This window comes from Myxine glutinosa, chromosome 3 (genome assembly GCF_964187855.1).
Source record: "Myxine glutinosa chromosome 3, kmMyxGlut1.1, whole genome shotgun sequence".
NCBI classification, from domain to species: domain Eukaryota; kingdom Metazoa; phylum Chordata; class Myxini; order Myxiniformes; family Myxinidae; genus Myxine; species Myxine glutinosa.
In genome coordinates this window covers 218,177,483-218,197,935 of record NC_136263.1, presented here as the reverse complement: position 1 = coordinate 218,197,935, position 20,453 = coordinate 218,177,483, and the positions used below count along the sequence as shown (strand labels likewise).

The 20,453-nt window shown below is 41.4% G+C and overlaps 2 protein-coding genes across 5 annotated transcripts in view; both read left to right on the top strand.

Moving 5' to 3' along the window:
• LOC137422865 (spermatid perinuclear RNA-binding protein) overlaps positions 1 to 5,520 on the top strand; it is a 113,533-nt gene extending 108,013 nt beyond the window's left edge. For both annotated transcript variants that reach the window (XM_078775059.1, XM_078775058.1), the window contains one exon: positions 5,275 to 5,520. In XM_078775059.1, coding sequence (XP_078631185.1) covers positions 5,275 to 5,514 — 240 coding nt within the window. In that variant the 3' untranslated portion in view covers positions 5,515 to 5,520. The remainder of the gene's footprint in view (positions 1 to 5,274) is intronic.
• The window catches only part of LOC137422863 (uncharacterized), a 635,168-nt gene that overhangs the window by 382,293 nt on the left and 232,422 nt on the right, over positions 1 to 20,453 (top strand). The gene's annotated exons all lie outside the window — the stretch shown is intronic.

Sequence of the window (20,453 nt, the reverse complement as noted above, 5' to 3'; positions counted from 1 at the left end):
TTAAGTATTGTGATGATTAATACACCATTTCTTTCAAGGGAAGAGACTCTTTGCATTGAGGAAATGTATAAGGGTTTAATGATATTTATCATTCAAAATAATTTTAATGGAAATGTTAATACAAGATACTATATAAATAAAATAATGAATTATTTTGAAATTAAACCTGAACTCAGGATAAAATATAGAGTTTCTAAAATAGCTCAAAAAAAGTTAGATGACTTGTTTTCCAAATATATAAATGAATGATTTTTTACCCGTTTGGGAAAACAAGATAAAATTTAACAACCATAAAAATCTTCCAAATTCATTAAGATGTCTAATAGTTGGTTCAAGCGGATGTGGAAAAACCTGTTTGCTTTTAAAGATGCTCCTTACCCCCAACTTTTTAGATTATGATAATTTAATAATTTTTACGAAGTCAAGTTTTCAACCCGAGTATCAACTACTATCACAAGGTTTTAATGCGGGTCTTAAAAAGGAAGACATTATCGGTTTATTTAAACTTCAAAACAAACTAAATGATTATAATATTGAAGATATTGTTACAGACGCGGCTTTTAGATGTTATATTGACCGAGCGGTGGTGTATTTAACCGCGTCCGAACAGTTACTCCCCGATTAGAACCCGATTCCACCCGACGTTGACCAGATCGCCCCACAGATATTCAATCGGGAAATCTCTAAAGCGACCGAAAGAGAAGGAAAAGAAGAAGAAGAAGAATACGGAGGAAGAACAGATTTATTATACACACACAGCAATGGATGGAAGAAGCAGTAACACAGCGAATCGTTAACTTACACTATTCATTTTTACTTAACCCCAAGACAACGAGCAGGACAGGACGTTCACACTTACACAGGGGATAATGCAGGCAGGTAGGGCTTGAGGTGGATTGCTTGAGAGGGAGGCAAAGTCGGGAGGCAGCAGCTCGCAATTCCTCGCGGTTTTGGCGGGAAAACCCTCCGTCGTGTATCCGCTGCGGTAGACGTCACGCGCTGGTTCGGCACACCTGCTCCTCTTCCTGTGGTGGAGCCGTCTCCCTCCTTTCAGCGCGTCTCTCCAAAGCTGGTTTCCTTGCCGAGTACCTCTCCTCTTTGGCTTGGAGCGTTTCGCATCTCACCGCTCCTCTTGGTGCCGCCTCTTTGCTCCTCTCCCAGGTCATCTCCCAAGGCCTCTGGTAAAGCAGTCCCTTACAGTCGCTTTTATCACCTCGGGCGAAATCAAGCCGCCGGCTCCGAGGGCACGCCTACCGGGTCGCTCACCGCGGCGCCGATTGGCTGTTAGGGCTGGTTCACTCCTTCCCTCTTATGACGAGGTGGAGACACGCCTTTCTTCTCCGACTCAAAGCACATGGGCAATGGCGGCCTGCGGGATTGAAAACAACTCCCCTTTTGAAAGGAACTTTGGAGAGCGGAGATGTTTGGGGAAATTGGAAGGGCCTACGCTTATTTTGTTTGATACAATGCAAAGTCAATCTAGTGGGAAACACATATTTAGCCAACATGGAATAAGGAAATACACTATTTGAAAGATATATCGTGACCTGCGTGTAAGTTTCATGGAATTAACTAGGAGGACGGCTGCGACCATTATTTACATTACGAGGATGTTACCATACTTTTGTAACGTTCACATTGTAACGTTTTCACATTCGTTACACTTCCTCCAAAATTGTTACACTTCTCAAAAACCGTTACACTTCTCAAATTCGTTACACACTTCTCAAAATCGTTACACTGCACCCTCCTTTCTTCAGGCCCGTACTCGGGCCTACTAAACTTTAACTTAGTGTGACACGTAGGTGTAATTCCCTCCACAATTAACCTGACCCTGAGTGTGACAATTTTAAAACACAAATAAGTATGTCCCCCTATTGCATTGCACCCTGTCTAACAGACTCAAACCCACAGCTAACCGAATTACGGATTTATTCTCAAACTATACATTTACGGTGGGGAGCATTATTTACAAAGCGGGGTGACCCGTGGGAATCCCACGGGCATGGATGTGTGTGACATTTCGACATATTGAGTTATATGCTGCACATTCATTTTTACAAAATGGTTACTGGCAAGTCATCAGATCCAGAAATGGTGTGATGAACACAATTTATTTATTTCACATAATATGTGACCCCTCACTCCTCTCCACCTGACACTCTCCTGTCTCCACCTGACACTCTCCTGTCTCCACCTGACACTCTCCTCTCTCCACCTAGCACTCCTCTCCTCTCCAAACCCTCACATCCCTCTCCTTTCCAATCCCTCACCTCTCCAATCCCTCACACTCCTCTCCTCTCCAATCCTTCACACGCCTCTCCAATCGCGCCTCACACTCCTCTCCAATCGCGCCTCACACTCCTCTCCAATCGCGCCTCACACTCCTCTCCAATCGTGCCTCACACTCCTCTCCAATCGTGCCTCACACTCCCCTCCAATCACTCCTCTCCAATCGTGCCTCACACTCCTCTCCAATCACGCCTCACACTCCTCTCCAATCGTGCCTCACACTCCTCTCCAATCGCGCCTCACACTCCTCTCCAATCGCGCCTCACTCGCCTCTCCAATCGGCTTTCCCCGTCTCGTTTCTCTCCTTTTTCTCCCGTCTCGTTCTTTTTCTTGCTCCAAATTGGCCCGTCGGAATCGGAAATCGGCCCGTCTCGCCCGTCGGCCCGTCGGAATCGGAAATCGGCCCGTCTTGCTTTTGTGCTTGTGCGTAAATAAATTGTGTTCATGACACCATTTCTGGTGTTGGGCTAGCGGCTAGGGTGCCGGCTTAGGATCCTGGGTTCGAATCTCGGTCGATCGCCGAATTAATGCCAGGGGGGTTGACTCAGCCTGTCATCCTTCCGAGGTCGGCTAATTGAGTACCAGTTCACTGGTAATTCCCTGTTTGTCGTTGAAGGCGGCAAAAAGGGTTGGCGTCAGGAAGGGCATCCGGCCGTAAAACATTGCTTCAAAAAGGGGACAAAAAAACAACAACTACCACGGTCCCCGAAAAGGCCAACCCCCGCTTTGCGGGGAAAAATGGCCTCTAAACGGTGGTTTTTACACCATTTCTGGATCTGATGACTTGCCAGTAACCATTTTGTAAAAATGAATGTGCAGCATCTAACTCAATATGTCGAAATGTCACACACATCCATGCCCGTGGGATTCCCACGGGTGACCCCGCAAGTTTGCATTGACGTTCGTCGATGGACTCGTTCGCCCGTCTCATTCGTTTTCTTGCTGCATCCTGTTCAAGTCTGCGTTCTTCATCGATCGTCTCATTCATTTTGGAAATAGAAGTTTCCACGCAGCGCATGAATTGTCACGATCCTCAAGAGGAATTTGTCTCGTAATCATCAAATGATAAATGGCAAGTAAATTATATTGTGGAAAATTAAAGATTTCAAATAAACCTATTTAAAGTGTATTCGCACATAACTAATTTTAAAAAACGAAGAAATATCTCTCGGTAATTTCCTGAAACATATTTTACTTCCGGCTAATAATGTTGAATTAAATAAAAACGAAGACATATATGTCGGCATCATTGTTGACGTTTTTGTGACGACTGTCATCAAACGAAAAAGTAATATATCTTAACGGAAAAGCAAAAGCGAATTTTTAATATATATCGACACGTTGCCGTCGGTGTCATGTTGGGCGGTGTATGATACACCATGACGCGATTTTTAAAAATAAATCTCTGCATTTTCCCGCGTGTGTGGAATGTTCTAAATTATTGCTGACACCGAGTCCAAAACCATCGATAAAAATGAAATCATATGGTGAGTTAGATTGGAGATAAAGGCGTGAGAGAGACTCAATGGCCTTGAAGTTGAAGTTACAGGCGTTTGAGAATTCATTTCGTTCTATAAACGGCAACTTTCTTTGGATTTCCTTCCCGTTTTTTTTCAACCGAGTCGAAAACTATGTTAGCGACTGTGAAAAATGAAATGATATATCGAATTTTTAATATGTATCGACACGTTGCCGTCGGTGTCATGTTAGGCGGTGTATTATACACCATGACGCGATTTAAAAAAATATATCTGCATTTTCCCGCGTGTGTGGAATGTTCTCAATTATTGCTGACACCGACTCTAAAACCATCGATAAAAATGAAATCATATGGTGAGTTAGATTGGAGATAAAGGCGTGAGAGAGACTCAATGGCCTTGAAGTTACAGGCATTTGAGAATTCATTTCGTTCTATAAACGGCAACTTTCATCGGATTTTCTTCTCGTTTTTTTTCAACCGAGTCTAAAACTATGTTAGCGACTGTGAAAAATGAAATGATATATCGAATTTAAAATAGATATCGACACATTGCCGTCGGTGTCATGTTGGGCGGTGTATGATACACCATGACGCGATTTTAAAAAATATATCTCTGCATTTTCCCGCGTGTGTGGAATGTTTGTGGAAAATTAAAGATTTCAAATAAACCTATTTAAAGTGTATGCGCACATAACTAATAAAAAAAACGAAGAAATATCTCTCGGTAATTTCCTGAAACATATTTTACTTCCGGCTAATATGTTGAATGAAATAAAAACGAAGAAATATATGTCGGCATCATTGTTGACGTTTTTGTGACGACTATCATCAAACGAAATAGTAATATATCATAACGGAAAAGCAAAAGCGAATTTTTAATATATATCGACACATTGCCGGCGGTGTCATGTTGGGCGGTGTATGATACACCATGACGCGATTTAAAAAAATATATCTCTGCATTTTCCCGCGTGTGTGGATTGTTCTCAATTATTGCTGACACCGAGTCTAAAAGTAAAACCATCGATAAAAATGAAATCATATGGTGAGTTAGATTGGAGATAAAGGCGTGAGAGAGACTCAATGGCCTTGAAGTTACAGGCCTTTGAGAGTTCTATAAACGGCAACTTTCATCGGATTTTCTTCCCGTTTTTTTTCAACCGAGTCTAAAACTATGTTAGCGACTGTGAAAAATGAAATGATTTATCGAATTTGATTTGAAATAAAACTGGGGGAGAGCAAGACACCACGGGCCTACAAAACAGGACTCAAAGCTATGCGAGTTAATAAAATGGTGGATATTTGTTTATAGCCACTCCCAGAATGGGTGGAGCTATGGGTGGAGCTACTCTGCAAACCGAGTAAGCCACACCCCGGACAGACACCCAACAGATAGATAGACAGACAGACAGACAGAATCATCTACGGCTATTATAATATAGATGACGTGATTTCTTATTTACAACGCAACCCAGGACCTGTGTTTTTTTTTTTCTTTTTAGGGAACAAGAAAAAGAAATTCCTGTTGGGAGGGAGGAGACAGCACGCATTGCATCGATGCACCAGTACCAATACCACCAAAGCACCCAAAAGCACCAAAAGCACCAAAAGCACCACCCGGTGCGCAGTCACCATGGTTCATAATAAACACAACAAAACAACTGGTGGTGGTCTTCTCTTTCTCTGCTGGGCCGATGTTCTTCCCGACGTCTTCTGGCTTCATGCGGCCTAGTTGGAAATAATAAAAAGCACAACTTGTGTCCATTTTTATTTAGGGCCTCAGGGGCCAACTAAGGGTGGTCCACCTGTTTGGCATAGGTGCCACCTTACCGAGGTCCGCAAGCAAGATTCCCTGGCCACTATGGCCGGTCTCCAACAGAGGTGCCCTGCCCCAGAACCTGGGGTCCATCAAGTGGTACTTGGTCGCAGAACAGCGGTCCATACAGTGGTACATCAACGCAATGCATGCTGGTTCTGGGAATCTCGGGCGCACAATGGCCACCTCACGCTCGCTCCCATCGGCACCCAATGGCGCACAGGTCATGTGGGAGACAAAAGAAAGACAATTGAGCGAGGGGTAAGGTCACAAGGGTACACGTCAATAAGGCAATGCAAGGCGAAATGCGTACGGAGGGCGAAGTGAGAAAGCTCGTCCCTACCGTACGTCACCCCCCTGTCACCTACCCTACCCTTCCCCTTGCCCTTACCCCATATGTACAAAATCTACACATTACCAATTCGTCACTACTGTCACGTCTTCCCCATATTTCCCCTATACCAAATTCGTCACCACAATCCCTCTACTTCAAAATTTGCCATCACCAATTCATCATCAATCCTCATAAGGAGGGAGAGATGGAATTACGCACAATGTCACACCCACGTCATGATGCGTCTCACAATCCAACCATTTGCATCATAAAAAATAATCAAAACATGGCATGGTGTGGAGTACCTGTCACCTCAGGTGAGTGGATGCAGATGGTGCGAGGAGATCCTTCATCCTAACTATTTTCTAAATGACTTTTACACACTTTACACTACCCGGGGTCTTTCCCTGCCAATTCATTGGCCAACTTACACTATGGGTTCTAATAACCAATTCCCATTGACCAAACTGTGGTGCTTCTCCATTTGGGGTCTCACTCCCCTGATTCATCTCCCGGTGCTCTCGCACAACTTCTGGGCTGCGACGTGTACCTCTCCCAGCAGGTCTACCCACCTGCACACCTCCACCACTGCAGTTGCCACCCGAGCTTACCTAGCTCCTCACCCTAACCTAACTAACTGGGGACAGCCCCTCTCCTGGCTCTGTCACCCCATGGTGCCCTCTGGCACTGGGCTACCCGGGTCCGTCCTCCGGATCCTCGGGCCCCATCCACAACAACTACTACCGGCTCCCAGAGCCCACCTGCGGCCTCACCTGGCCGACATCCTCACAGTGGTGGAGTGCCCAAACCAACTACACACCCTAACAGGCTACACGCCCAGCCATTTCCACAACACTAATGCACCCATCCACATACCATTCTGCCACCCGCACCACAGATGCCAATATCCAACCACAATTTACCTGTACCCTCTACCTAACACTTACACTACCCGCCCCGGGTATCCGTGATGGGGGTCCACTCTTCCCCCATTCACACCTTCGCACCATCCACTCCACTCCACAATTTCCACCATTCTCACTCCACGACCATCCATTCCAATACTCCAGATATTCCACACTACCATTTATTCCACACAGCCACATACACCTATTGTTGCACACCTGTGCCCTCACACCTGGTGCCACCTGCACCCTCCTTTCTTCCTGGACCATTTGGTCAACACAACACGCAATCACCACTACTCCCTCATACACGGCTCCACACACCTGTTCAGTTGCACACCTGTGCAATCACACCTGTTCCATTCTCACCTGTTCAATCCTCACACACACGGCATCATCTCAGCTAACTACTCCCCTCTGAAACTTGCGCTTCCCAGTCGTCCCTTTAAACTATTGCGCTCCCACGTCATTATAATCCACACTAATCTACCTGCGTCCCCACTACAGGTATCAGTCACTAACTAAACTTAACGTTACCTAATGTCATCTTCGCTAGATCCCTACAATTATCCAAGCCCTCCCTGGCTCGGTTGTCATAGCCTCCCCATAAACTATTGCGCATTTGCCCCCCACCTGTGAGGGATGGTGGATTTGCCATCCCACCACATCGGGGGTCTCTCTATCAATTTTGCTCGTCCACATTTCAACCAATTCAAAAATTTTCCATTTACTGCCAATTCTAACTACTATTACAAATTTCGTATCGAATCACTACCATTATCACTATCACCCGTCTACTTATTACATCCTCTCGGTGCGCCAATTCACGTTTACAGCCCGGCTTCGTACGGCCGAGCAATGAACGCGGGTCGTTTTGTGCCGGCGGCTGGATGCGTCCCGCATTCGGGGCAGGGGCGGGGGCTTACCCGGGCCGAGATCCCACGCACCACCTCGGCGTGGAGCCATCCAATGTCCCGATCTCGACCTGCCGGCACGTCTCAATAGAAAGTGGTCGCCATGACGACCCTTCCTATCGGGCGGCCCGCTCCGCCTAGTGGAGCCCGGACGCGGCCGTTCCAAGCGAGGCCCAGCGTGGATCGCGCACGGCGGTCCTTTCGAACCCGCCGTGGCTCGGATCCCCGCTGGTTCTCGCGGCACGCGAAGCTGCCCAACGCGCACCGAGGGCCCGATTCGGCTATACGTCGTTCTAACCTTTAAACCGGTTACCGTCGATGCTTCACCTGGACGCTTACATGCATACGCTACCCCTTTCGTGCTCATACATGCAGCCGTTTCCATGCTCTTGGTCGTACCTTCTCTAACACACCTCGGTACACTCATTCCGCTCACCGACTTGGTCACACACCTGACCACCGAACACCTTGGCACACATTCGTCGCTCGCACACCTCACCAACACACCTCTTCGCGCCCCCTCCTCGGTCACCTCCTCTGTGACAATCACAGGTGTGCTCTCACTCGCACACCCAACCACGTGCCTCACTACCAATTCCAGCGTGCATTCCCACTCACGCCCTACCATTCCAGGTGTGCATCCTTCCATTCCAGGTGTACATCCTCGCTCACCTGTCACAACCAACTCACGCTCCGTTTCACTCTCACTACTCTCACCTCCACTCTTGACAACGCACTCACCCTTCCTCTCGACAGCGCACTCTTTCCTCATGCACCTGTCCGTTACACACCTTTTCCGCGGATCCTCTTTCGTTACTTCCTCTGTAACACTCACCACACCGCGCTTCCATGTACCCCCTCGCACACGCGCTTCGACCAACTCACTCTTGACGGCACACTCACTCCTCGGCGTGCACTTTTTCCTCACACACCCCATGGTCGGACATTCTCGCACACCTCTTTTTTCGCACACCTGACCTGTCGCACACTTCACCAACGGCCTCTCACGAACACCCGGATCCAAAGCAACCCCCAAGCCGACTGAAGCTTTCCTCACGTCATATACATTGCCACTCACCTCCGTACCTCGTCTCCGCACCTTCTTTGCCACCTGCAAACTCTTTATTCGGTTAGTGAGCATCACATTATGAGTTGAGCACCGACCTTGCACATATTCCATCACCTCCTCCTGGATTTCTCTTTTAGTTTCTGTTCGTCCCTTCTTAATTTCACTCACCTCTTCTTCCACTTCCTCTAATTTTTGTTTAACCTCTTTTATTTCTCGGTGCGTCTCCTCAAGTTCGTCCTCTAAGGCTACCGTGACCGTCTCTATGTGCTTCCTCACCTGCCGGTCCTTTGTCTCCATTATCTCTGTCACCTCGTCCACCCTCATCGTCAGTTCCTCACGTACCATCTGACATTGCCTCTGCGTCGCTATTAATTCGTTTTTAATTTCTTTTTGTGTCGCCTTTAACCCTCCGAGTACTGCAGTGTTCCTTTGCACCTGCTCCACTAGTTCTTTTTGTCCCTCCGTCAGCTGTTCCACCTCCTCCGTCAGACCCTCTATGCCCCCTTGTAACTTAGCCGTATTATTTCTCACCTCTTTCTCCACACGCTTCTCACCTCGCTTTACCTCCTCGCGTAGCCCCGAAACCTCCTCACTTACCCCTCGTCGTATCTCCTCCATCTCTTTTGTAGATGCCACCCTCATCTGTCCCAATTCATCCCTCTGAGCATCCAGTTTGGTTTCTACCCCGATTTTCACCTCCTCTATCTGCTCTCCCATTTGTTTGATTTCTCGGGCGGATTGCTCCCCTATCTCCCGCAATTTGCCTTCCATCCTATTTTCTAACCCCATTAACCCATTTTGCACCTCTTTTATCCCATTGTCTAACTCCTCAAATTTCTTGTCTAATCCCTCACCGGTACCCCTCGCTTCGTCCCTCATTACCCCCATTTGGTTTCCCATTACCCCCATTTGCCCCATAATTCTGCTTTCCATTTTTTCACTATCAGCCCTCCTTCTGTTTTCCATTTGTTCGCTATTCTTGTCCATAAGGGCCTTCATTTGTATAAAAAAAAGGTTCAAATCCACCAACGGCGCTGCTACGGTCGCGGCAAAATTTGGTGCCGCTACACCCACGTGCGTGAGGACGCCACTTTGCGCGTCTGATACTTCCGCAACCACATTGCTATTTTTCTCCTCCTCCCTATCCTCCACATACATTTCCCTGAGGTCCTGGGTCGATTCTACCCTGTCTATCTCTCCCACCGACATCCGATCGCCTTGCTTGTCCATGGCGCGATCTCAAAATTCGGGTTTTGCTTTATAAAACAAAATAAATTCCGGCAGCTTGTAATTTTGAGCGCGTTAAGCGCGCTTCGGGTCCGATTTCGGGTCCGATCTCCCTCCTCGACACCAATTGTTACTCTAATAGTACAATTGGTGTTCCAAAATTTGGGCCTAACAAATTTAGTCCCAGGTCCGAATCCAACTACTCGACACCAATTGTTACAGACGCGGCTTTTAGATGTTATATTGACCGAGCGGTGGTGTATTTAACCGCGTCCGAACAGTTACTCCCCGATTAGAACCCGATTCCACCCGACGTTGACCAGATCGCCCCACAGATATTCAATCGGGAAATCTCTAAAGCGACCGAAAGAGAAGGAAAAGAAGAAGAAGAAGAATACGGAGGAAGAACAGATTTATTATACACACACAGCAATGGATGGAAGAAGCAGTAACACAGCGAATCGTTAACTTACACTATTCATTTTTACTTAACCCCAAGACAACGAGCAGGACAGGAATTTCACACTTACACAGGGGATAATGCAGGCAGGTAGGGCTTGAGGTGGATTGCTTGAGAGGGAGGCAAAGTCGGGAGGCAGCAGCTCGCAATTCCTCGCGGTTTTGGCAGGAAAACCCTCCGTCGTGTATCCGCTGCGGTAGACGTCACGCGCTGGTTCGGCACACCTGCTCGTCTTCCTGTGGTGGAACCGTCTCCCTCCTTTCAGCGCGTCTCTCCAAAGCTGGTTTCCTTGCCGAGTACCTCTCCTCTTTGGCTTGGAGCGTTTCGCATCTCACCGCTCCTCTTGGTGCCGCCTCTTTGCTCCTCTCCCAGGTCATCTCCCAAGGCCTCTGGTAAAGCAGTCCCTTACAGTCGCTTTTATCACCTCGGGCGAAATCAAGCCGCCGGCTCCGAGGGCACGCCTACCGGGTCGCTCACCGCGGCGCCGATTGGCTGTTAGGGCTGGTTCACTCCTTCCCTCTTATGACGAGGTGGAGACACGCCTTTCTTCTCCGACTCAAAGCACATGGGCAATGGCGGCCTGCGGGATTGAAAACAACTCCCCTTTTGAAAGGAACTTTGGAGAGCGGAGATGTTTGGGGAAATTGGAAGGGCCTACGCTTATTTTGTTTGATACAATGCAAAGTCAATCTAGTGGGAAACACATATTTAGCCTACATGGAATAAGGAAATACACTATTTGAAAGATATATCGTGACCTGCGTGTAAGTTTCATGGAATTAACTAGGAGGACGGCTGCGACCATTATTTACATTACGAGGATGTTACCATACTTTTGTAACGTTCACATTGTAACGTTTTCACATTCGTTACACTTCCTCCAAAATTGTTACACTTCTCAAAAACCGTTACACTTCTCAAATTCGTTACACACTTCTCAAAATCGTTACAATATAATACAATTATTTTGTGATACACAGAAATCAAAACCAAAACCAAAACCCAGAACTTGTATTCTCAGTGATAATACGGATGATATACCTTCACCTCAAGATTTAGATGAATCAAAAAAGAACCTCGTCATCTTTGATGATTGTGTTAATGAGAGAAACCAAACAGTAATGGATAGCTACTATACAAGAGGGAGACATTCTTCTTGTAATTGTATTTATCTTAGTCAGTCATATTTTCAACTCCCTCGGCGCTCAATAAGAAACAATGCTAATACTTTTATTTTATTTAAGTTAAATTCAATAGATGTAAATAATTTTTGGAGAGATAATTGCTCTACATTATGTAGTAAAAAAGAATTTGAAAATTATATGAAACACGATTGGAAAATATAAATATATTGTTGTGAAACAAGATGAGATACTAACTGATATTTTACACACATAAATGGCAACAATTATTATTAATCTTGTGGGTAAATCTGCTTCAGGAAAGAACTTTCATAAATCTAAACTCTTGAACAGTAAAAATGAAAAGATTGCAAGTTTTTTTTTAAAACACCCTATGATTAGTTTTGTAGGTACTACAACCAGGGCAATGCGACCAGGAGAAATAGAAGGGAAAGATTATGACTACATTTCAATGGAGGAACATATGCGATTGAGGAACGAAGGTCAAATATTTGAGGAGGTCTCTCTTGGTTCTACAAAATATTCACATTGTAAGAGTGAGTTAAATAAAGTAAAATCTAACGGTCTTGGGATTTAAGAAACTAATCCTGAAGGAATGAGACAAATTATTAAACATTTGTGTGGTGATGGAGTTAAGATTTTATCATTCGGTTTTGATATCGATGAGGAGACTCAACGCAAACGTATGAAAAGCAGAGATACAAGTATTAGTGAAGAAGAAATAACAACTCGTATTAATACCAATAAAGAATTTGATGAAATATTTAAAGAAAAGGATTTATTTCAACACATTTACTATAATGATGAAGAAAAGGAAAATTTTCCCATTGACCTTTACAATTCATTAAATGATATTTTTCAATAAATAAATACAGAAAATGAATACCGAAGAAAGAGCAAGAAAGTTTAAAGAACATCAAGAGTTGGTTTCAAAAGTTGTAAAGCAACAGGAAGAGATAAAGAAGAAACGGAGACAGAAACTAACTGGTGAAGAAGCCTTTGAAAGAAAACAAGAGAAATTTTTAAAACCACTTTTAAAAACTCAACAAACGATTTCACCTACAGTTCCCACGTTAGAATTTACTCCAAAAAAACTTCAAATGCTCAAAGATTTTAGTCAAATGACAGAGCAAGAACTTGGAGAATTAGAATATGATGATGAAGGATTATTTCGGAAACTTGAGGAGGTAAATCAACCACCTAATTATGTTGTGGAAGCTCTTCAAAACAATGAATATTCGGCGGATTCAAAAACCAGAGCAGGTCTCATTCCAACAGAAGAACCAGCACAGTTCTATCTTGTGAAAGAAAAGGTATTGATATTTAATGATAAATTGGTGTTCTTAAGTTCTGCTCGACCAAATGTTGAATTAACTCCAAGATTAATGTTTCTTCTAACAAACTCCGGATTCAGCGGTTCAAAATATTTTGAGGAACCACTTGATATGGAAAGAGAGGAAGATAGGGTATATATTGATTTACTAAACTCACTTGATTATGGAGTTTCTGTTGCTGGTAAAAGGAAGAAGAATGAGAAGGAGAAATATATTATTGGTGCTTTAAGTAAGCTTGGTTCAGGTGTTAGTTTTCTTCCAAATGACCCATCACAATTAGTAAATAGGCTATTATTGCTGTTAGGTAGTAAGAAGGCTGGAAACAACAATTGTTTTAATGAAACCTCAGCCATTTTAGATCAGTTGATGAATATGAAAATAATTAATAAATGTCAATACAAAGATATTTTATTAGATATTAAATAAGATGAGAAGCACAATTCTTAGTTTTAATTTCACAACGAGTGATTACACAGCTTCATTCCCTTACCCACTACAACTTGACCCCACAAAAGAATATGAGGCTTCTTTGTTGTCAATGGAGACTTACAATACCCTTTTTAATATCACAGAGAAAAACAACAAGTTTAGTTATAATCCAGGAAGTGCATATAAAACTATAACCGTTTCACCTGGAGCTTACGAGATTTCTCAAATATCTTCAGAAGTCTCTCGCCTTATGAAAGAACAAGGTGATGAACCGAAAAATATTGCAATAGATATTCAAAAACACACTTCAAAATCAACTATTAAACTTAAAAATAGTTATAAAGTTGATTTCACGATTGAAAATTCGTTCAGAGAGCTATTGGGTTTCTCTTCAAAAAAGATTGAAACTAACGGGACGGTTTACAGTGATAATGTCATTCAAATGTCCTCCGGTATAAATTCGGTATTAATTCATTGTGATTTGATTGATGGTGCTTATAACGATGGAATAAGAACAAATACAATATTTTCATTCAGCGCATACTCAACCCCGATTGGTTATAAATTCAATATGGAACCAAAAAAATCTTGTTTATTTACCTGTGTCAGGAAAAACCATATACAGAGTAAATTTTAGGATAACTGATCAAGATAATCGTATGATCTCCTTTAATGAAGAAATTATATCCATCAGAATTCACCTACGTGAAGTTTTTCAATAAATAAATAATGGTTATTGTGAGAAAACACGAGTTGGGAAAATATAAAATAATTACAGGGGATGGTATGTTCCTTTCACCATACTATAAGGGTGAAGGTATGTTTCTTTGGAGAGGATACTATAAACCAAAGAGACAACGGGGTGTGGGACATCAATTTAGAAATAAAGGAGATGGGATAATTGATACTCTAATGGGTATTGGTTCAACCATCCTTAAACATAAAGACCTAATTGGTTCAACTGCTTCTGCCGTGGGCTCAGTTGTGGGTGCTATAAAGAGTATAAAAGATGCTCAAAATGAGTCTCATAAATTACAAGCAATCAAAGAAATTAAAAAAGGTAAAACTCAACTATCTTCACAAGAACGACAAAAAATCATTAAAATACTTGGGTCAGGGTTTCAACAATTTTAATGCTTTATAAATACAAGTATGGAAGCGATTGATAGTATCTATGATTTGGATGATACGATTATCATTTCAAACTCCACTAAAAAGGAAGACTATTTTAAGGTAAATGCTGTAACAGGAACAGACTGGAATTCAAACGGAACAAAAAGTTTTGAAATAAATAATCAACAAACTTACTTGAATATAGGTGATAGTTTCTTGCTGTGTAAATTTAAATTCACTAAGGCTGCGAATAATACTAATGCTACACTCGTAAATGATTTCTTCTGGAAAATGTTTGATAGTGTCCGCCTGTATATTGGAACACAAGAGGTTGAAGCGGTTGATTATGTCTCTGCTACATCTGAAATGATGAAATTTACACTTTCTTCGTTTAGTGATAGAATGGGTAAGGGAGCTGTTGAAGGTTTTATTCCTGATATGTCAAAGGAAGGCAATGTATAATGATGATACAAAAGTAGAGAATAGTTTTACCGTAGCAGTACCTCTGAAAGGTATATTTGGATTTTGTGATTATGATAAAGTTTTGTATGGTCTTAAAATTAGATTTCAACTACAAAGGAATGATAATGTAAATAGGTTGCTTTTTGGGGCCGAAAATGCTTTTGGAGACAATAATAAATTTGTGATTAATGATTTGTGTTGGTATATCAGTGAATATACTCCTAATCTTAAAACGGAAGAGTTGTTAAATAGAAGACTTAACTCAAAGAAACCACTAAATGTATCATACCTTAAAAGAAGATGTCAACACGTTAAACTGGAACACACAACCTACACTTGGAATTTGGGTGTTTTGGCAGGAAAACCACGATACCTATGGCTCATTTTAAAAAAACCAGATGGAGATGAAGGTACTGATAAGAATAATGCGCTGAGTGATAATGCTAAGGTGAAACAACTTCGGGTTTCTCTTGATGGTACATTTTACCCGCGAGATAGATTGGAAATTGATTGGGAAAAAAATGATATGCGGAAGCCCACAAGTCTTACCAAAAGGTGTGTGAAAGCAACGGCAATAATGATCCTATTTTGGATATGGTTGCGTTTCAAAAACTTTATACACTACACAATTGACCTGAGTTCTCAAAAGGAAACTATAAAGTCTAATAGAGTGGATACTTCTCTATACATGGAAAGAGGGGAGAGTGAAGAAGTTGATGCTTATTGTTTGCTTTTGGAAGAAACAGAATTACAGATTAATACAGATAATGGTGTTATTATTAATATCACATAGGTTTTTTCTCATAAATAAATGAGTAGGAAGGAACCGGTATATGTTAATCAAATCAATCTTAATAAATTAACATCTTGTATTCAAAATCAAAAGCCTTGTATTATTAATGTTAATTCAATTCAAAGAAAAGGAGCAGTAAGAATTGATGTTTTACTCACAAGAGAGCAGGTGAAAACACTAAATGATGTTGGATCACTTAAAATTAAAATGACAAAACCTATGTTGAAGAAATATTCAATACAAGAGGGAGGATTTCTCCCGTTTCTAATTCCTTTATTTGCTGGTTTAAGTGCAGCGGGAGCATTGACTGGTGGTATTTCAGCAGCGGTAAAAACTGCTAACGAAAGGAAGGCACAACTAAAAGCTCAAAAATAATTGGAAAGACATAACAAGCAGTTGGAGAAACAAATTAGTGGAAGTGGTGTAATTGTAGATTTTGCTCAAAAACTTGAAAGTCTACCTGATAAAGCTAGATTGTTGGTTGGAGATATGCTTTCCTCTATCGCTCAAGCGGGTGTTAAACTAACTAAACGGGGTAATGGATTGTATCTTTCTCATAAATAAATGGATAAATGGTTTAAACAATTTGGAAAGAATACAACGTCAAATATAGAACTAGCTAAGTATTGTAAAACACTAAAAATTGATAATGTGGTTATTTGTATGAGAGATGAATTAATACATATAAATAAGAATACAAAGAATATTATTATGAATTTAGACACACAGAATGGTTCTCATTGGGTTTGTATTCATAATAGTCAGGATAAATATTATTTTGATAGTTATGGTATGCCACCACCTGTTGAAGTAATACAATTCTTACAGAATGGTGTTTATCAAACATTTCAAGTTCAATAAATTAATTCTAAATGTTGTGGTCAATTATGTTTATATGTATTATTTCAACTCAACAATAATGAAAATTTTTATAATATCATTTTAAATCTAATATAAATGACATGTTGGAAAAGATGGTTCTATCTTTGGAGAATCCTCTCAGGATATTGATTTATCAAATTATTATACAAAGGCACAGGCTGAACGACAAAAATATAGGAAAGTAAAAATATTAATATGAAGAATACCGATAAATTAATCAATGAACCAAACCCTACAGATGCGAATGACTTCATTAGATTCAGTGATTTATCACAATATATATTTTTAAAGAAAACAGCACGTTTTGTTAAACAAGTAAAATTTACAACCACAACACCTGGTTATACTGACCATACACCTTTCCTCATTGAATTTAACTACCTGCTTACAATTGAATTTTATAAAGAAGGACATATAGTTAATATGCGAATTAATAAATGGGGGTATGATATGCCTGATTTAGGGTATAATTGATATTTTTCAATAAACTTAGAAGACCTACATGATTTGAATCAGTCTCGTAAAGAAGAATATTATCCGCTTGGCGAGGATAAGGATTTATGTGGAAGTACAATTAGTAAACAACAAATACATGGTTTTAAGAAAAGAAAAATATATGATAGTATAGCGATGGTTAGCATGACAAAGAAGGAAGGTAATGAGATAAGGATAGATAGCCGAGGAATACAAACCGATTTGGTAGTGGGAAGATGGGGTGGTATTACCTGTCATAATATTAATCTGACATATATTTCTGATACATAAATGGCAGGAAGAAGACTACAAGATAATTATAATTTTTGTATTCAAGGATACCTACAATAAAAGGGTGCTCGGTATTACATACCTTATGATTTGGAGCATATACATGGGAATTTTGTCATCAAAAACTGGCCTTATACTGATATTGCTAAACCCACAAATAGAGACTTGTTTAAAATATTAAATAAAAATGAACTTCTCAAAGTTATGAAATATAAAACTCTTTTAGAAATCATCAACAAATCTTATTGGTATCCTATTATGAGAAAAATAATTATAGATACAAGAATATCTCAAAATCCAGATGAGTATATGTATAATATTCTTTGGGGCTCAAACTCAAGGGTAGCAAGGGATGAGGAAGGAGTTGAAGAAGAGGAGGAAAGGGAGAAAAAGGAGAAGGAGGAAAGGGAGAAAAAGGAGAAGGAGGAAAGGGAGAAAAAGGAGAAGGAGGAAAGGGAGAAAAAGAAGAAGGAGGAGAGGGAGAAAAGGGAGAAGGAGGAGAGGGAGAAAAGGGAGAAGGAGGAAAGGGAGAAAAAGGAGAAGGAGGAAAGAGAGAAAAAGGAGAAGGAGGAGAGGGAGAAAAGGGAGAAGGAGGAGAGGGAGAAAAGGGAGAAGGAGGAGAGGGAGAAAAAGGAGAAGGAGGAAAGGGAGAAAAAGGAGGAGGAAAGGGAGAAAAAGGAGAAGGAGGAGAGGGAGAAAAAGAAGAAGGAGGAGAGGGAGGAAAGGGAGCAAAGAGAGAGGGAGGAAAAATATAAAAAGATGAAAATCGGTGAGATTCGTTAAAGATTGAGTGTATTACAGCAAATAAATCAATCTCAACGCACCGAAGAGGAAAATAAAGAATTAACGACTCTTACTAAGATAATGATTTTAAAAATGGTTGAGATGAGTTCAGCGAGGAGATTTACATGAAGAAGACAAAGGTCATGTAGTTGATGATGTTGGTGTTATTGACTTTAGTTAGTTTTTATTTGTAAATAAATGGAGGAGAGAGTGAAAGCGTGAAGGTATTCCTAAGGATTATTTATGTTTTAAAAATTAAGATAGAAATGTATATGTTGAAAACCAAAAAGGTTTTGATTCTCTGTCGGAATTTTTCTGATAAATAAATATGAGTTATTGTCTCAAATGTAAAAAGAAAACCAAATCTAAAAATATCTCATGTTAAAGCTAAAAATAATAGAGTTTATCAAAAAGGAATATGTCAAGTGTGTGGCTCTAAAAAGTGCCAATTCATCTCTCCTAAAAGTGGAGGAGACATACAAAAGTTTCTGTCAGGAAGTAAATTTACAACAACTGGAATTCCTGGGGAACTACATCTACCTGGATATTCTTTCTGTGGTCCTGGAACAAACCTGGATAAAAGATTAGATGAGGCTGACAATCCTAAACCTTGGTCCAAGCCTATAAATAGGGTTGATGAAGTGTGTATGAAGCATGATATTGCTTATGGGAATACCACTACATTGGATGAAAAACATGAAGCAGACAGAGAAATGTTGTATAATTTGTCCTTGATACTAAATCCTACATTGAGAGAGAAAGTTGATAGGTTTATTGTGAAAAAAATGATAAGTGTTAAATTGAAACTTGGTCTTGGTTATTCCCCAAAAAACTATTAAACTCCAATGATGTTATCAAGACTGAGGAGCTTTTGGCGAATGAATTACATAAACCTATAATCACAAAGTTTAAAAGAAGGAAAGTTTATTCTAAATACACTGACCACATATGGTCCGCTGATTTAATCGAACTAAATAATGATAAGGGATTCAGGTATGCTTTAACCGTTATTCATTTGAGGAGTAGATTTGCCTGGGTTGTTCCTTTGAAAAACAAGAGAGGTAATACTTTAATGTTAGCCTTTAAGCTAATATTTGATAGGGATAAAAGGAAACCAAAGAAGTTATGGACTGATGAGGGAACAGAGTTCTATAACAAAATATTTATGAAATTTCTTAAGGGGGAGGGTATTAAATTATACAGCACCTTTAATGAAGGAAAAGCAGTTGTTATTGAGCGTTTTAATCGCACTTTGAAAGAGAAATTATCTATCTATAATTCCAGTAATCTCTGTGTGTATGTGTGTGTGTCTGTGTGTGTGTGTGTGTGTGTGTGTGTGTGTGTGTGTGTGTGTGTGTGTGTGTTTGTCTGTGACCGCTGTTTCTCGACAACTACCGGTCCGATATACTTGAAACTTGCCAGGTATATTGCTGGGGACCCGAGGATGTGCCTTTTCAAGGTTTGAAATTAATCGGACAAGTGGTTCCCAAGGTATGGTCACCGTACTCGCAAGCCGTTCGCTTTGGCTTTGCGAATGGACCAAACCATTTCATGTAAATAGAGGGGGGGGGGGGGGGTTCTACCGTACTCGCAAGCCGTTCGCTTTGGCTTTGCGAATGGACCAAACCATTTCATGTAAATAGAGGGGGGGGGGGGGGGGTTCTGTGGTCGTTACTGCCACGTGGTTTCAAAGTTTTTTTTTGTTGTTGTTGTTTGCACGCATTTTTTTTTGCACGCACGTACGGGCAAGCACATACGGGCAAGCACGTACGGGCAAGCATGTACGTGCGGGCACGCCCTAGTATAAAAAATTCACACAACTCGGTTCTCAACAATGGGTATATTTAATTCAGGATATCTATCTATAATTCCAGTAATCTCTGTACGTCTGTACGTCTGTTTGTCTGTGACCGCTGTTTCTCGACAACCACGGGTCCGATATACTTTTAACTTGCCAGGTATATTGCTGGGGACCCGAGGATGTGCCTTTTCAAGGTTTCATATTAATCGGACAATTACTTACCGAGCTATGTCCAAAAAACGATTCAACCAATCAGAGAGCAGCGAACGATCGCGTGTGCCGAACGTGGAGGACACACTCTGCCTCGGATGGCACATTTGAGAGCGTATTCATTTATTTCACGTTTGCAAACTATGTTGGCGTTAAACTATGTTTTAAAACTAATAAAACCGAATTTGCGATTCATTCGCTTTCCTGCGCGTTTGTGCACGCGATGGCGATTTCTTTACCAA